Source organism: Falco naumanni, chromosome 2 (assembly GCF_017639655.2).
Source record: "Falco naumanni isolate bFalNau1 chromosome 2, bFalNau1.pat, whole genome shotgun sequence".
Taxonomy (NCBI): domain Eukaryota; kingdom Metazoa; phylum Chordata; class Aves; order Falconiformes; family Falconidae; genus Falco; species Falco naumanni.
In genome coordinates, this window is record NC_054055.1 from 119877363 (window position 1) to 119893420 (window position 16058).

At 44.1% G+C, this 16058-nt stretch overlaps 1 protein-coding gene across 16 annotated transcripts in view; it reads right to left on the reverse strand.

Moving 5' to 3' along the window:
- BBX (BBX high mobility group box domain containing) overlaps window positions 1–16058 on the reverse strand; it is a 145960-nt gene that overhangs the window by 48836 nt on the left and 81066 nt on the right. For all 16 annotated transcript variants that reach the window (XM_040583133.1, XM_040583131.1, XM_040583135.1 and 13 more), the window contains 3 exons: window positions 15047–15289; window positions 8753–8951; window positions 2981–3048 (listed from right to left, as the gene is read on the reverse strand). In XM_040583133.1, the coding sequence (XP_040439067.1) occupies window positions 2981–3048; window positions 8753–8951; window positions 15047–15289 (510 nt within the window). The remainder of the gene's footprint in view (window positions 1–2980; window positions 3049–8752; window positions 8952–15046; window positions 15290–16058) is intronic.

Sequence of the window (16058 nt, forward strand, 5' to 3'; positions counted from 1 at the left end):
AGATGGCAACTGAAGCCTCAAGGCAATTTCGTAAATATTGCTGCTGTCTCTCTTCCCATCCTCCTGCTGGCAGGTCACTTTGTCACCTGATGTCTGGGCTTCTGACAACTTGAAGGTTAAACAGCTGACTTGAGAAGTCTCTATATATCAATTTAACATGCACCTGACAGTAGATCAGCAGGCGCTGAATGCGTTGACATGGGATCAGCAGACCTCTAAGTATAATTTCCCTCATCTTCTTCCAAGTTTTGAGCAAACTGTGCTAGTGCTGCCCTCCTTCCTATGCACCACTTTTAAGATAAAGAGTATTTAAGACCTATGCTTACAAGGCCACAACCATAACCATACATGTGCACAAGCAGTCAAACTGCATGTTGACAAGTAATCTTACATCTGGCAGTCCCCCAGTTTAAGAACCGTATATATGCACATGCATCTTACACGTACACACACATGTTTTAATGATAATGAGGACTACAGGATATCAATTAGGGCATTCTTTAAAAAAGTGACGCTGCATGTGTCCTTTTTTAATAGAAATGCCAGGGGTTTAGAGATACAACATGTATTTATATACTTAAATGCATATAAAAAGAATACCTATGTTTTCCATAGATAAGCAACTTCTGAACCTCTTCACTGGCAATACCTCGGTGGTCACCTTAGTACCTCCAACTTCTCCCCACGTCAATACCAGCTCTAACACAACAGAACTAACACCCCTCCACTGAAGAGGAAAGCAGCTTACCTGTTCTGCAATTAATTCTTGAGCTTCTTACTGAACCCGTCACACCACCTCCTAGCACATTTTGCTAACCTCCCAAACGCTGGTTTGCATGTGTGACACTGTTTTCACACATCAGGATGGAAATCTGACCATAGGTTGTGCCACAGCCACACAAAGATGAACATCTTAGGTCTCCTCTGTCCGCACACCCGAGGATGGGAAGCCAGAAGTGTTCAGTTACCCAGCTCTAAACTTTAGGATCTTTACTGCATTTGGGGAAACATAAACCTAAGAAATACTTGCTCTGTACCGAATCCCCACTGAAATACTGAGTCAAAGGAAGCAAAGGAAAATGGAAGACACACCAGGGTTGCCACACAAAGAAACAGAGGAAGTTTCCACATACACAGAAACACAGCTGGAGACTTGGTGCCTGTTGATGCACAGTTAGGAAGACTGAGCTCCATCTATTGGAGTCCCTTTCAGAATACCAAGCACCCAGATTGTTCTGCAGGATTTATTTTACATGGGGGGCCCTCTGCAAGAATACAAGATGTGCCGTTTTGTTCCTTAGGGAAGTGCTCTGACACTTACCCATTTCTCAGATAGCAAAGGACAGTTAATATACAGTAACCCAATAGTAAGTATGGGCTAATTTCTGGCCCATCATGGTTCTAACAACAGCCAACAATTCCCTCAACTAGTTTTGTTCAGGCTGTATTTATAACAATTATTTGCTCTACATTTTGGGAGAAAGCAGATTACACAGCTTACTTCTTTGAAACGGGTGGCCAGGTTTCAACAGAAGACTGCAGGCCCAGAGAGTGCAGCAAAGTATGGCTTATACCTAAAGTAAATATTGTATCACAAGCCATAATAAGTGCTCCTATCAGAAGAAATGGGGTTTATGTAGGTGCTTTTGCTCAAAAAAAGAAAGTCCCGATTAAAAAAAAACCAATATACTAAAACAATCAGACAACATCCATTTTGATTTGCCTCTAAATCCGCATGTGGAGTTTATTCCTTTGCTGCCACCAGGAATTGTGACACTTCCCATGTAAAATCAAGAAAGGTCAACTCACAAAATCACAGCGAAGACCCTTCTTAATGGAACGGAGTATCTGCGACTACAATTATCTTCCCTCTCATTTCAACGTAGTACATAATAAACAGAGTTTTTAAACTCCAAGCCAAAGTTTTAAAGTTTGAAAACTACGGGACATTCTCATTTTGGCATGAAATAACCAGATTCTTTTCTCTTCTCTGCCAACCTTACCCTAGTGCTCCTTATTTTTCACGCTGCAGCACAGAAAGCCAGCACCCACATCTGCACAAAGATTCCTCCTGCTCAGACTGCTGCGCAACACATCGAGGAGCCTTGGCTCAGTCTTAGCAGTGCAGCAGCCATCCATCTCAAATGTACTACACGTCTTGCTTTTGGGGGTATCGCATATACAGACAGTTAATTATTGCTTTTCCTCCCAATTGCCACCAAAAAAAAAAAGAAACCCTCCTCACTTCCACTGTTCTTTCCACGCTAGAGATTTATGGCAGCAACCACCTATTCTACCCAACATGTAAGTCACCTTTTGAACAATATTCGAAGATGGCCCCCAAAAAGATTATAAATAATAATAATCAGTTTAAGGAAAGACCAGAGGTCTCTGGACTACTAGAGATATGCAGGATAAACTCCTTCATAAAAACAAAACGTTTGTGATGGCAACTGAACTACAAACTTGTTTTTAGACATAAAGATTTAGTCAACAGGAGTAGACTGCAATACTCTGCTTACCTGTCAGCACTTGCATGGTTTCAGAATGCATATATGATGACACTGACTGTGTATGGAAATTATTAGGTATTTATTTTGCTATTAGTGCCAAGGCCACAGTTGTGTGAGGCATTGTACAAGCATCTGAAACCTTCCCTGAAGGAGCTTGCAAGCCACCTTTTTGTTAACACAGTTGCTATATTTCAACCCTTCTACCTGTGACAATCTCCTCTCCAAGGGCTCTGTCTGGTCAAATATTCAGTCAGCGGAGTCAATATTGAACGGATATTAAAAACTGGGCCCAACGTCTACAGTCATGGTTGGAATACAAGACCCGTATCGCAGGACTCACACCTCAGCCCTGCCTGAGGTGACCTGAGATGCATCTTAAATTTCATTTCCCACTGGTCAACTGTTCTTCCTTCCCAGCTCCCTTTAAACAGAGGGCTTGCAGTAAGGCAGAGAGGAGGGTTCCTTACCTCCTGCGCCGTCAGGGCGTGCTCCCCTGCCAGAAGCAGCATGCTCAGCCCTCCCATTTGCGTAGGATCTGTTAAAAGAGTAAAACCAAGGCTTAAGTTCACTCATTTCCTTGTTTAAAGAACCCACCATTCACAGCGTTAAACCCCCAGAAGACTACTTGTCACAGACACTCGAAGCAAGCTGCCGTAAAAGGCAGTTCAAGAGAATCACAAATAACCATTTCTGTACCCTCTGGGAGAGGCTTTCAAAGCTGTTTGAAGGATTTAATTGGATTTGTGTGCTTAACACCCCATTGCGTGGATTTACAATTTTACTGCCAAAGGTTTTATGTACTACAGAGATGGATATCTTTAAAACAGCAACTATAATGATCTCATACATAAATATACACAAAGATGCTCTAATATCGCACATGTTTATAACTCAGTGGATGCTCTGACCGAGGGAGTGGTTCCCTTCCTTAGCCACTGAACAAGTAAAAGGATTGAACAAAATGACATGATCAAGCTCTGAAGCAAAAATCTCTATTTTCATCTAGCTGTAATTTAGGACTGCATTTAGTGGTGAAAAGTGCCAGCCTGACAGCTCTGAAGCTTGAAGCGCTTGATCCGGTGTGCCAGAACCACGCAGGCACTGGCCAGGCAATGCTTGCCTGCCTGCTTGTTGCCCTGCCAAGACAATACATAATTGAGCAAAGTAAAATGGAGATAGAAATGTGCTTTCTCCAAGTATTTGATGCTGACAGCTTCTGGCCTCCAGCCTTCCTACACCTCAGGAGCTCAGAAAATGACAACGCAAAGTGAAAGCCATGGATGCTGGCGCTGCATTACTCATGGAGTGGCTTTTCCGCTCAGAACAGTGGCTGCTCTTCATCATTATGAAGACTAATTGTCTGACTTCGGTGTGGGGGTTGCCTTGGAAGCAACGCAGGAGCCCAGTTTAAGCCCAAGTGTCACATCGAGAGGGAGCCAGCCTGTGGACCAAATGTCCCACACAACAGCCACAATGGGAGAGAAAGAGACATCAGCTTCAGTAATGACGAGACACCAAAGGCAAGTAACCTTCCTCAGGTTTCACTAAACACGTGCTCACTTTTTCCAATCTCCTTTCACTAAACTACACAAAAACTCTCTCTACAACAACGAATTACATGTGCCTGGCTCCACTCCCTGGAATGGGAGGCCAACCGACACAATGACCCTTGGCCACGTGGTTGCATTTTGTTATGCAAAATTTAGATGCAAAACAGCTGCAACCAAAACACAAACAGCCACTGGGAAATCCCCTGGCCCATTCCTGGTCAGGAGTGGTGCTGAGGAATTTGTTAAGCTTTTCCGCTGACATGGGCCAAACCTGCACCTATACCTGGAAACCTCTGAATGACTTAGTGCTACAGATGATCAAGGTACAGTCCATGGGAATACTCAGTGGTGCTGTTTAAATTAATACCGCAGATGCTGCCAAAAGCTCTCCCTCAGACAGATCCGCACCGACACTCACAGGGTAAGCTCTTTCAATACTCTCTTAAAACAGCAATAAATAGAAGTGGAGGAAAACCATGTGAATAAACCATTCTCATCTACTATCTCAAGGGTAGAAGAGTGTCTCGTTATTGTTAAGAACACAACCTAAACAGCATCTGGCTTCGAACCCAATGTTCAACTGGAATTACCTTTTTCCATTACCATAATCAACACCTAGAAGGTGTGTGGTTTGGGGTTTTTAAATTATTTTTTATTTTAATTTTCTTTTACTTTTAAATAAGAAAGAACAAAAGATATTAAGTTCCTCCAAAGAGACGAGGCACTATCAGAAGTGTAGGACCTAGGAACAAGAAGTGGTTGAAGAAAAGGAGACAGAAAACAGGAGGGGCCAGCAAGCGCCTAAGCACAATTCGTAAGTGAAGTGATCCTGTCAGCACAGCACTTTTTGCCATCAAAATACTTGATCAGAAACCACTCAGTCCTTCAAAAAAGTGGACGTGAGAGCAATTAAGAAGTGACAAGTGAACACGTATCTTGAAAGATAATGCCTGAACAGGCGGTTAATGTGGAGGAAGGAGAGACGGGAAGAGATCTCCAGGCCCATCATAAACTTTCTGAGCTCCATATGAAGCAGTAAGGGCTTGGTTCGTTGCTTTCTGCTTACTTTATTCCCACTGGAAGGTTGTTGCAGAATGCAAATCTTCTAAGCATTAAAAGCTTTCTTCCAGTTTTCAGACGAAATTTACTCTGGCCAGGCGGCACCGTATTTTCTGATGCCCGCACCTTTACGATTCAGTAACTGCTTTCCCTGAATGGCATCTCCCCCTCCTGTGTTCGCAGCCGTTGCCCCGCTTGCTTCCCTAGCCTGAGCAAATCAAGATACCCTGATGCCATCCGGCGCGCCCATCTCCCAGGGTCCCAGCGATCCCTGTGGCTCTCTTCTCGTTATTCCAGGCGGCGTTCATCTCTCTCGTAGGTGAAGGACCAGCAGGGCAACCATGCCAGATGAGCGGTGCTCTGCGCAACGGCATTAACTCCACAGCTCCTGAAACCACTGTGCCTGACCCACTGCAGTACAGCACATCCCGCTGACGGCTCTTGTGCTTCACTTCCGAGGAGAGGGAAGAAGACCCCCAGGTAACTGTTTTGGCCAACTGGAGAACACCCAGTTTACGGCTCTAAAATTCTTCCCCCTCTTCTAAATGTCTTCTTGGTGGTCTCAGCTTTCTGCCCTTCAGACAAGTAGCTTATCATAACAGGACAAGGACAGGACTGGTTTTTTCCTCAAAGTAAGCAAATACTTAAAACTGTTTATTTAAATATAAAAATTAAGAGGCAGGAAAAAATGACAGCTAAGTGGAACAGGAAAGTTTAATTTAGTGCTTAAATAACTTGAATACTTATGCTGCAGCTGTAGCAGAAGGCTGGTGCTTAGATGTCTGATCATGATAAAACCAAAAATCCTTCCACTAAGGTTTCCAATTACAAAATAACTTCATCTAAGGGAAGACAAATGTACACATGCAGCCACTGCCATATGTTCTCAGCACAACAATGTTCCTCTTTGGCACTAAGAACTTACTGGTACGAAGAATTCAGAATTTTAAGTCCTATTTTAAAGCAATTTACAGTCGAATCAACAGAAGTGAGAAAACCGCACGCACGTTTGACTTACAGAATGGGAGGCGATTTGTGACTTTCTCAACAGCTTTAATACCGATGAAAATTAAAATTCTCTATTTGGGAACAACATACTTTGTTAGCATTGCTCTGGTTAGATGCTCAGCAGGCTGGCTGGCTCATCATCACAATTTTTCAGTCAGAGGAGAGAAAGAACTGAGGAAGAACTAAGCAGAAAAGCAGCCAGCAGGTACCAGTTCCAACTAACTTTTACCTAGGTGCAGAATGAAGCTTCTTTCCTGAAAGAATAAATTGCATCTCTACCAGGATATTGCCTAACTCTAGGAAGTGTCTTTTTTCCACCCTCTGCTTCACTAAAAAGCTTTGTGGCTCAGATGCTTTTCTTCTGATGCAGAAATGTGGAAGTACTGGGAATCTTGCACATCTGTACAGCAAAGCTGCTGCTCGCTTAGCTCTGCGGTGGGGAGGGCGGATGCTGCAACGGCCACGGTCACCTGCAGACAGCTGCTGCCTCTGCCCTGTGCCCCGCAGCAGCGCGCAGGTCTGCAGGTCAGGAGCCCAACACTGGTGCCACGCCTCACCTTCTCGACATAATGACAGGTCAAGGCAAGACTTAAAAGCGGGGTGGTTACTGTTGGAACGCCAAAAATAAAGCAGAAATATGGGCTGTGTGGGACTTAGAGAGCAATATCTTCCTTTCTTATGTATTACATTTTCCAAAATGAAACGTAGTAAGTAAAAAGCAATCAAGACAGGATTAACAACCACCAAGTAAAACAGATTTCCTGGAATGGTTCTGGAATCATATAATCCCTGTCCTAAGGAAGCTATGTGCCTTGAAGATGCAAGGCAGTCAGTGGCATTTCAAAGGTGAAGTGTTTCTGAGGTGGTTCGGCTACATTTTAGTTCCTCGGCTAGTTCACAGCCTGGATTTTAAGAGGTTGCGCTAGAAGAGTCAGAGTTGATTTGAACTATCACATGATGTCAAAGAGAGTAGAACACACCAAAAAATATTTAGCATGAACTGGTATATAGTTGACAAAACAGTAATCCATTTGGCACGGCAGACCTGTCATGATTTGGATGCTACTGACATCTCTGTCAGAAGCTGTCATCTTATGAGCGATTGTTATCTCAAGAAATAGCCAGTCTTCACTGGCATGAAGACTGGAGTGACACCCTATGAATTACTATGCTCATTGACTCAGTCTGCAGTTAAAAAAAATTAATAAATTAAATCACATGTAGCACAAAAGGGCCTGTTTCATAAATGAATGGCTCTGCAGATAAACAATGGATTCGACTGGCTTCTAATTAATTCTTAAATTCTCTGTCCTCTGCTCTTGACAGGTGTTGAAGCAAGATCTCTCCCTACTCAAACTGCACTAGGGCAGCCCAGCAGGAGCAGGACGGGATGGCAGACAGGTAGAGCAAGACCTATTACTGCTTCTTTATGTGAAGTCAATAAACCTTTAAGGAGCACAGAAGCTACTCCTCTGATAGCAAAAGCTGAACAGGATGCAGAGGATTGCAGTTTTTAGAACTGTTCTCCCATACATCATAATTATGTAGCATGAAAAACTTTATTTTGATCACATTTCACAGTTCCTTCATAGCCAGAAGGAATTTCATTACAGGAAATTTCATACCACTACACTACTAGCAAAAAGGTGTACATGCCTTTTTATCCTTTTACACTTGTTCCGTAAAACCATTTTCCACTCTCCAGCTCATGATCTCTCTAAGCAGGAAAGTCCTGTCTGCCACAAACTTGTCATAAATCAGGTAGGGTATGACAAAGTTTCAAATACATCAGTATTTATAAAATCAGAAACTTTAAACCACAAAAAAAGAAGAAAAAAAAAAAGATGGTGGGGAAAAATAGTTTTCTACCTTGACTGTTAGGTTCTTAAGCTGCCGGTATTTAACATTAACGTCTCTCTATTTCGAGGTCATGATTGCAACAATTCTGCTATTTGTGGATATCAGTAAGAGATTATCTGCCCTTCACCAGTTCAGGCACTCCACCTACACTTCTTCATGGATTTGATTTTTCTATTATTATTTTAGAAACGTTTAAAAGGTTAGAGTTCTCTCCTCCAAGGTATAATGGGCAAAAAAGCGTATTTTAAGTGAAATTTAAATTACGCTTCTCTTGATTTAAATAGAAAAAGTTAGCTTCACCAGTACCTTCATCCACAAGAATATTAACAATTCTAACTTCACAGACACCCAAAAATTTTGTTTGCAAACAGCAAACTACTAAACCCAGTACAACGCTCAATGAAAGAGAGGAAGAATGCACACAATCAGCATTTTCCTTTTTGACTAGAAAATGAAAAGCTCTAGCAGCAGATAAGCCGGAATTAAAAATCAATCAAATCCAGACCCCGAATGGGGTATAGGTTACGATGCCACACATCTGGACTCGACCCTTGAAAGCAGTCATGCACTAAGGAAAATTTTAGAAAGTTGTTATGCGAAGGTTTAACTAGAGTCTTGGCAACTTAATTTGGGACAGGAAGGGTATGTGCGCTACGGTACCATGTGCAGTAAAGGAAAATGGTATCACAGTTCAATTTCAACACCGCATCCTCAACTGAAATGGGGATGCTACATCTGGAGTACCATGGATGGAAACCTCACCTGCCATTGCAAAATTAAGCTGTGGCATCTCTTCGCTTTTTGCTGCTTTCCTCGGGCTTGGTAGATCTTTTGTGGAGTCTGATGCAAAGGCCCATAGCTTTTTCCGGTTTGTAACAGTTGAGGTCTGTGTTTTCACAGGTTTATTTGTCGTAGGGCACCACTTGTACCCTGGATTTGCCTTCATAAATGCATCTTTATACTAGAAAAGAAAAGGAAAGTTACCAGTCATGCCATTATACTATCCACAGGGCAACAGAGTGCACTGTGAGTAAGAGGATTTAATACAGTAAATAATCCTTAAATATCTTTATTTTTTAACAGTTTAATCAAATGCTTAGAGTCTGACCACCGCCACCACAATTTAGTAAGAAGAAATACTAAGATAAGTAGAGCTGTATTTAAAAAACTGACTTTTCTCGCCTCTCCTGAGGGTTTATCACCTAGAGCATGTTTAAGTCCTGGTCCTGCCAAGTGCTGCCCAGTGCCTGTACGCTCACTGAGAAAGGGACAGCTTTTTGAATTCTTTTGCAGATACAGTCTTTGTTTACTTCCTAGTTTGAATGAAAAGAAAACATACATTTAGTAATAAATGCAGCATGATGCTCCTTACCTTGCACACCTTTTTCTCTAACAGTTCTGTATTTTAGAATATTTGAGTGTATGCTTTCCCACACCAGGCACCACCAGTATCATCCCACTATCAGTAACTTCTGCTACATCATCCCAGTGTTCCTTCCAAAATGTACCATGCTGCATAAAATAAACTGGGACCATTTAAAACTTTCTTTGGCCTTGAGCACATAGCACACGGCTCAGTTGTTTGCTATATCCTTGGTACGAGGCAGCGCAAGGAACAAAGCCAGACTACACACGGGGGGTGGGGGAGAAGGTCTGGATCCTACAGTTTGGGGAGTAGGGGGAAGGACAGGGACGTGCTTTATTCACAAAATGCAGTAGTGACGTTTTCCAAGTATCTCGCTGACCAGACCAGACCAAGATTTTTGAACGTTAACAGCAATAAACGGAGCATATTTCAGTATTTTAAATTTGTTGCTATGCAAGGTGAAGACCGGGTGAATGAGAGGAACATGCCACGCATTCCAGCTGCGAATGTTTTCCTAACAACTGACAGGGGTGTACAGCCCTGGGAGCCTACCCAGTCCGCACCAGCGCTCACCGCCCGAAGGAACCCAGCACCTCCTCGTGCACTAGGGAGCTCTCGATGGACCAGAAGAGTGGTTGTTATCCCAAAGTACATGGCAGGGCAGCTGCAGGAAGTTTCTTCCATGATTACACACATTCCCACCCACCCAGCTGTCATCAGTCCCGGTCAGGCAGAGAAGCACCTACGTTTCATGCACATGCCTGCGCAGAAACACATGCAGAGGGGGGGAAAAAAAAAATAATCCCTTGAGTATCAAATACAGAAATAGCACTGAAAACCTCATCCTCAGAGAGAGTCACTGCAGTGCTGTCCCCGATCAGTAAACGGCATGCCTTGTGGCAGGATCACCATCGCACGTGTATCGCTTACTTTCATCCCCATCTCAACCTGTCAGTTGGCGCTTGCTACCTCCAGACTGTAGCAAGGATAAAAACGGTTCAGTTTGCAAGAAGCGCAGCACCGCGTGAACCCGCTGTGTGAAGTCCTGTATTTATAGAAATGGCTATAAATAATAAAAACCTGCAGGCACCGCTGACCCACATACACGCTGTGTTTTCCGAATAGGGCGTACCTATTAAATCTGCAAACTAAGGACTGCGACACCTCTCACCTCGCCCCTTTCCCTTCCCTTCCCTTTGGTTCGGGAGCTCAGTACACCACAAAAATAGCCTGGTGGAGGGAAGGGGAGGGGGTAAGGGAGGAGGCGGAAAGGAAATAACACAGAGCAGCAGCTTTGCCTTCCGCCGTTAAAGCCACAGCCCACTCACAAATCACGTTTCCAGCCTGCAGAGTGAAAAGCACAGAACCGCTCGCAATGAGGGACATAAGCTCTTCGTATCAGCGTTGCTGCTTGCAGTAATTGAATTATTCTGTGGAGTAATTTGACAAGCCGACAGGCTGCCCATCAAATGAGAACCAGAACGCATGCCATTTGCGAGACGAGGCAGCAATAAGCTTTTAATCAGTTTCCAACAACAGCAATTCAAGCGAGCTGGTGTATTAATGGATATTTTTTTTCCCCCCTGTAAAGCCAAGAAGTAAACATTAACTGTGTTCCCCGAAGGGAAGGGAGCAAACTGAGGGAGGACAACTTATCAGCCCCTTTCACAGTTTCAACACTCAAGATAAATGGAAATGTAAAAAGTTAAACAATGGCCAAGAAGTATTTCTATAAAATGCATATCAAATGCAGGGACCGGATCCAAATCTCAGACAGACGCTCAATATTGATTTCGTGACTACTAGACCAAAGCCTAAAGCGAAGTGATAGATTCTGCTTGCCAGGTCATTAGAAAACAACTTAAACGAGCAGTAATAAGAGAATGCCGAAGACAGTAGCGGAGCTTACTGCTTCCCTTCATCTGACCAACTGCGCAGTAAACCAACCTAACACAGCCACCCTACAGACATCTCTAAAGTCAACAAGTCCCTTTCAAACAAAAAATTTTAAACATTAAGTCTTTAACCTGGAATTCAGGCACAGCCTGGCAGGATCATGTCCTGAAGTTCCAGGAAAGATAAAAAAGCATGGGATATGTTTGTGGGATGATGTACCGTTTCTGTTTCGTGAAAGCCTGCAGAAGGATGCATTATGCAGCGGGACTGGTGCTACTTCAGAGCTGAGCTTCAGAACCATGCTGCACTGCAGCACACTCCCTGAGTTGCTTTCATCATCAAATAAAAAAAATATTGTTTTCTCCAGTGTGGTATGAACGGGAGCTCACAAGTGGATTCCAGCAGCACCTCAGGGTAGCAGTTAGCACGTACGTAACTTTACATATATGCTTAAATCCCACCAACTGGCTATTAAATGTCGTGTGAATCCCAGAGATCTAACAAAAAAAAATCCCCAGAACATACTAGGAAGCTACACTAGTTTTGACTCCTGAAGGATGCCAAGGTTTGCATTACAAGTTATGGTCCCCATGTCACCTGCTGAACTTGCCAGACTCCAGCCAGCAGGCCAGAACGTCTGTCCCCCGCAGCCCGAGGTGCTGCCAAAGCAGCAGCATCGCGGGGCCAGCAGGACCCCGGCACCTGCGGAACCGCTGGCCGAGCGCTCGCGGGGAGAGGCACTGGGCTCTGCCATGCAACCACAGCAGCCTGGACTTACCAGGCTGCATCCTACAGGAAACAATCCTGACTGCCCCGATCTTGCCAACACCAAGACGTATTTACAAACAGAGTGTTTTCTAGCAAGGGAAACAGAGCTTGAACAATAAATAATCTCACTGGGTATTTTCCAAGGCAGCTGAATATTCCCAGTAAGCCCTGTAGAGTTAACAGAAGAACAGTACCCCTATTATTGCAGTAACTAAAAATGCTGGAGCATGTTTATGAGTGGCCAGAATTCACTTGCCCCTTGGCGAAGGGAAACGCTAACAAACAGCAGGAACACTCATGGTTCCACTTGGAGTATTTATCAGCTACTGGGCTTATATCCTTGACAATGAAACTTTCAAAGTTCAGTTGATCTAGGAACTCTGCAGGATACAAACAGAAAGCCTGCTCCTAAAAACACCAGCAGAACCTGACGCGGGGCTCTGCAGGCGCAGCATGAGGTCTCCAGGGCAGGTGTTGCTACAAAAGACCATAAACCGCAAGACTAAAAATAGAGGGAGCGTGGGGCCAGTTTTTCTAGGTAATTAAGGCACCCCAAAGTGGAGGCAGGTACATAATGGGATTTTCCAAAAGTGTCTAAATGAACTATAGACCTGCTTATCCTCTCAGTGGGAATCGGGGATAGAAGTCCCACCCACCAGGAAACCTCTCGTGATTCCGTTTGCCAAAATGTTTGGGTGCCTTGCTATATTCCAAAATCCTTGCATATATCTAGATGTATTTAAGCCAATATATGAATGCGTTGATTTGCACACTGCTGAGATAATGTCACCTCTGGTGCTACGCAGGTAAGAAACCAAAAGCTTCCTGCTTGATGCTTAATCTAAGCTAACTGGCTTTGCAAGCTATGGCTTCAGGTAGCAAAAACATTCTCAAGACCGCAGAACAGCAGGGGTGCTAGCTGCTGTAGCAGCTACCACTTCTCTCCGGCCATCTGTATCCCTGGACTCAGATGCTCAGGGCACAGAAGACATGTTTGGGGGGCAGCAGGTATGACACGGGCCCTTTGGGAGGTGGCAGCCCTGCCAGGGCAGCATAGAGGCTATGTGGTGAAAACTGGAAGTCAACGGGCACTGAAAAGCTACATATAAGTAACAGCAGCTTATCCCCTGTATTTTAAACCTCAATAAGCTTAGACATACAGATACTCAAACAGAAGATTATTGGCACAATGGTAATTTTATGCCCTTTCAGAGGCATTCACCTTCTTGACGTCTAAATGAGCTCTCCTTAGGAAAACGAAAAACACCAATAAGTGGTTCACACTGGAGCTGACATTAACATTTTTTTGACAGGCTCAGCAGTAAGCCTAATGACAAAAGCAGGCGTTAAAACAACCGATCCACACACAGAGAATAGATCTATTGGTGAAGAAGGCCCGAATACAACAATAATTAGTAACTATAATGTGCTATTGAATGTAACATAGAACTGTTTAAAGAACAAAAATTACACGCTATCTCTCTTCTACACATTCTTGGAACTAGCTGTAACAATGTAAACTACTTAGATTTATTGTTTCACTTCGACCTTGAATATGCAATTTGTTCTTCATGCCAAGAAAAATAAATAAATCACTGCAGGAACAATGATTTCTACAACAATATGATTAATAGTTTCAAATCTGTGGCTTCATACAGAAGTTCTGCAATTATTTTCATTCTTAATGAATGAGTTTCCTTCAGCAAGACAAAAGGCTAAGAAAACCAGTCACACCAGGTTTGTTTCTTCCAAAAATTATTTCTTCATTTTCATCTTTCCTTCCTTTGTATCTGTGCTGGATCTCCTAATTGCCTTTTCCCCACAAGAAGCATCGCTAATTTGTACGTGGGAACGCAGAACAAATGAGGAATGGCAGGACAAAGCTGAGACTCAAGTATTTCAACGCTGTGTCACAGACGGGGAGCTACAACAGAGGTACCACAGACCTTCAGAAAGGCCCTGCCATGCAGAACAGTTTGGTTTTCCTGGGGATCCTTTCCATGCTCACACACAGTGCGGAGCAGCCAGGGTTTATATATGCATGTTAATGGCTGCAGCTGACTCAGGTGACAGGGCAGGCACAGTTAATAGTTCCCCTCATTGTTACACAGCTGTCTGTACTTGTAGTGCGCTAGGCATTACCTGACAAATGAGAGTAATTCTTTCTTCTCACTGGCCCTCCATTTTTTTTTTTCTAAGACTGAATGCAATGGTTACCCGCAACCTACATCAAGCAGGTAATCACAGGGGTCTGTTCTGGGGTGATGTTATCAGCCCAAGTAACTGGCTGTGTGTGTTTCACTCTGCTATGGGTATTCGCAGCCGCCTTGGGGCCAGCTTACCAAGCAAGCTGCTTCTTAAAAAGCCTCATTTAAATTTTAAGTTGACATAAAGATACTTTGTGAAATACGGGGATAAATCTCTTTTCCTTGCTCCCAGTTAAAGGACTCTACGTATTGCTCTCAGATTTCGGTACTGGTCTCTGTGTCACCAAAGGTTACTCTATCAGAAACAAGTTAACAATACCTAGGGAGAGTACTTCATGTAATACTAATAATTCTTTAATTCTTGAGCATCAAAGGTAAAAAGGCACTATATTAACTATACTTTTGTTTTGGTCCACCTGTATTATCCATAGCAAATGCACAGCTTGAGCTAAGTGTCCCTAGTCAGCTGACACTCAGATGTGTGTTACCATTTTCAGTGGCCATTATCCACACACCACCCACATGTTAACACTTGCACTGCAGGAATTACCAGGTGGTACCTATCACAAAGTGCATATATTTGTACCAATGGCTACTACAGCCAGGTTTGCTTGTCAGACCAATTTCTTTTCATTCTGCTCCAAAGGACCAAGTGAATCCAAGCAAGAACAGCAGCTTCTCTGAGCATGATAATCCCACGGGTGAAGCCGAGGGACTCAGGGAAGAGGAAGACCCCACAGAAAACATTTAATACACAGAGAAACACAAGACAACTATGGAATGAACTCCATTTACATCCACCACTCGGACAGAACATACCTCCTTGGCCATGTCAGTGTATTTCTGCTTTTCTTTTGGATCTAAAACAGCCCACCAATCTGCCAAGATCTTGGTTGCGCCACGGTTATCGAGGCGAGGGTGCTCTTTTCGCACGAGAGAGCGATGGCGTTTGCAGAACAAGAGAAATGCATTCATTGGTCGGCGAGCTCGCTGCTCTGAGGACTCGTCATCTTCGGTTTCATCAGCATCCTGCTCTAAACCGTCAGCGCCAAGGAGAGGCACCTAGCAGAACCAAAAGGAAACGGGCACAAACTTGTTATCCACGCTTCTCACGGAGACTGAGAACCTGTGTATGCTGGATGTGAACGAAGGAGACACAGAGGGATACACCCAGCTGCCTCCAAAGACCATCCGTTCCACCCAGAAGACCTGGAGTTCTACACCAAATCCCACCTGACGGCCCAAAGTTCCCTTGCACTCTCTGCAAGACTTAAAACTCCGACTTGCAAGTGGAGCAGATTTCTGGGGACCACTCTCTAGTAACAGTCCTAAAGGTGCTGGAGGGAGGAGATCCTTCCTAGCCCCTTCCTCCAACCCAGAAGTCATCTCCGGGGGATGAGGTGAGCAGAGTTACCTTGGACCTCAATCGTGTGACTGCAGCTACAGAGTGCACTGGCAGGAGAGTGCACAGTTAACAGCTGTTCCCCCCCCTCCTGCCCTTCATTACTCAGCCTGCAAGCTGTGTTGCACTGCAGCCACTGCCCAGCTGCCCAGCTGGAGACAGAGGGCAAATCTCAACAGAATACACTGCCAAAATCTGCTCTCTCCACTTACAGGCCAGTGTATCTCTCCTACAAGGGCACACCACAGAAGACTAGTTCCAACTGAACGAAAGGAACTGCTGTATGAGACAGAAAAGCATCTGCTACCCAACTGCAACGCTGCTCTCTTATACCACACGGAGAAAGTGACCTGTAAGGCCAACAGAAAGCACTGTTAGAGCATCAGGCTCCAACTCGCTGCTCCTTATCCTTGTCAAGGACACCCTTCC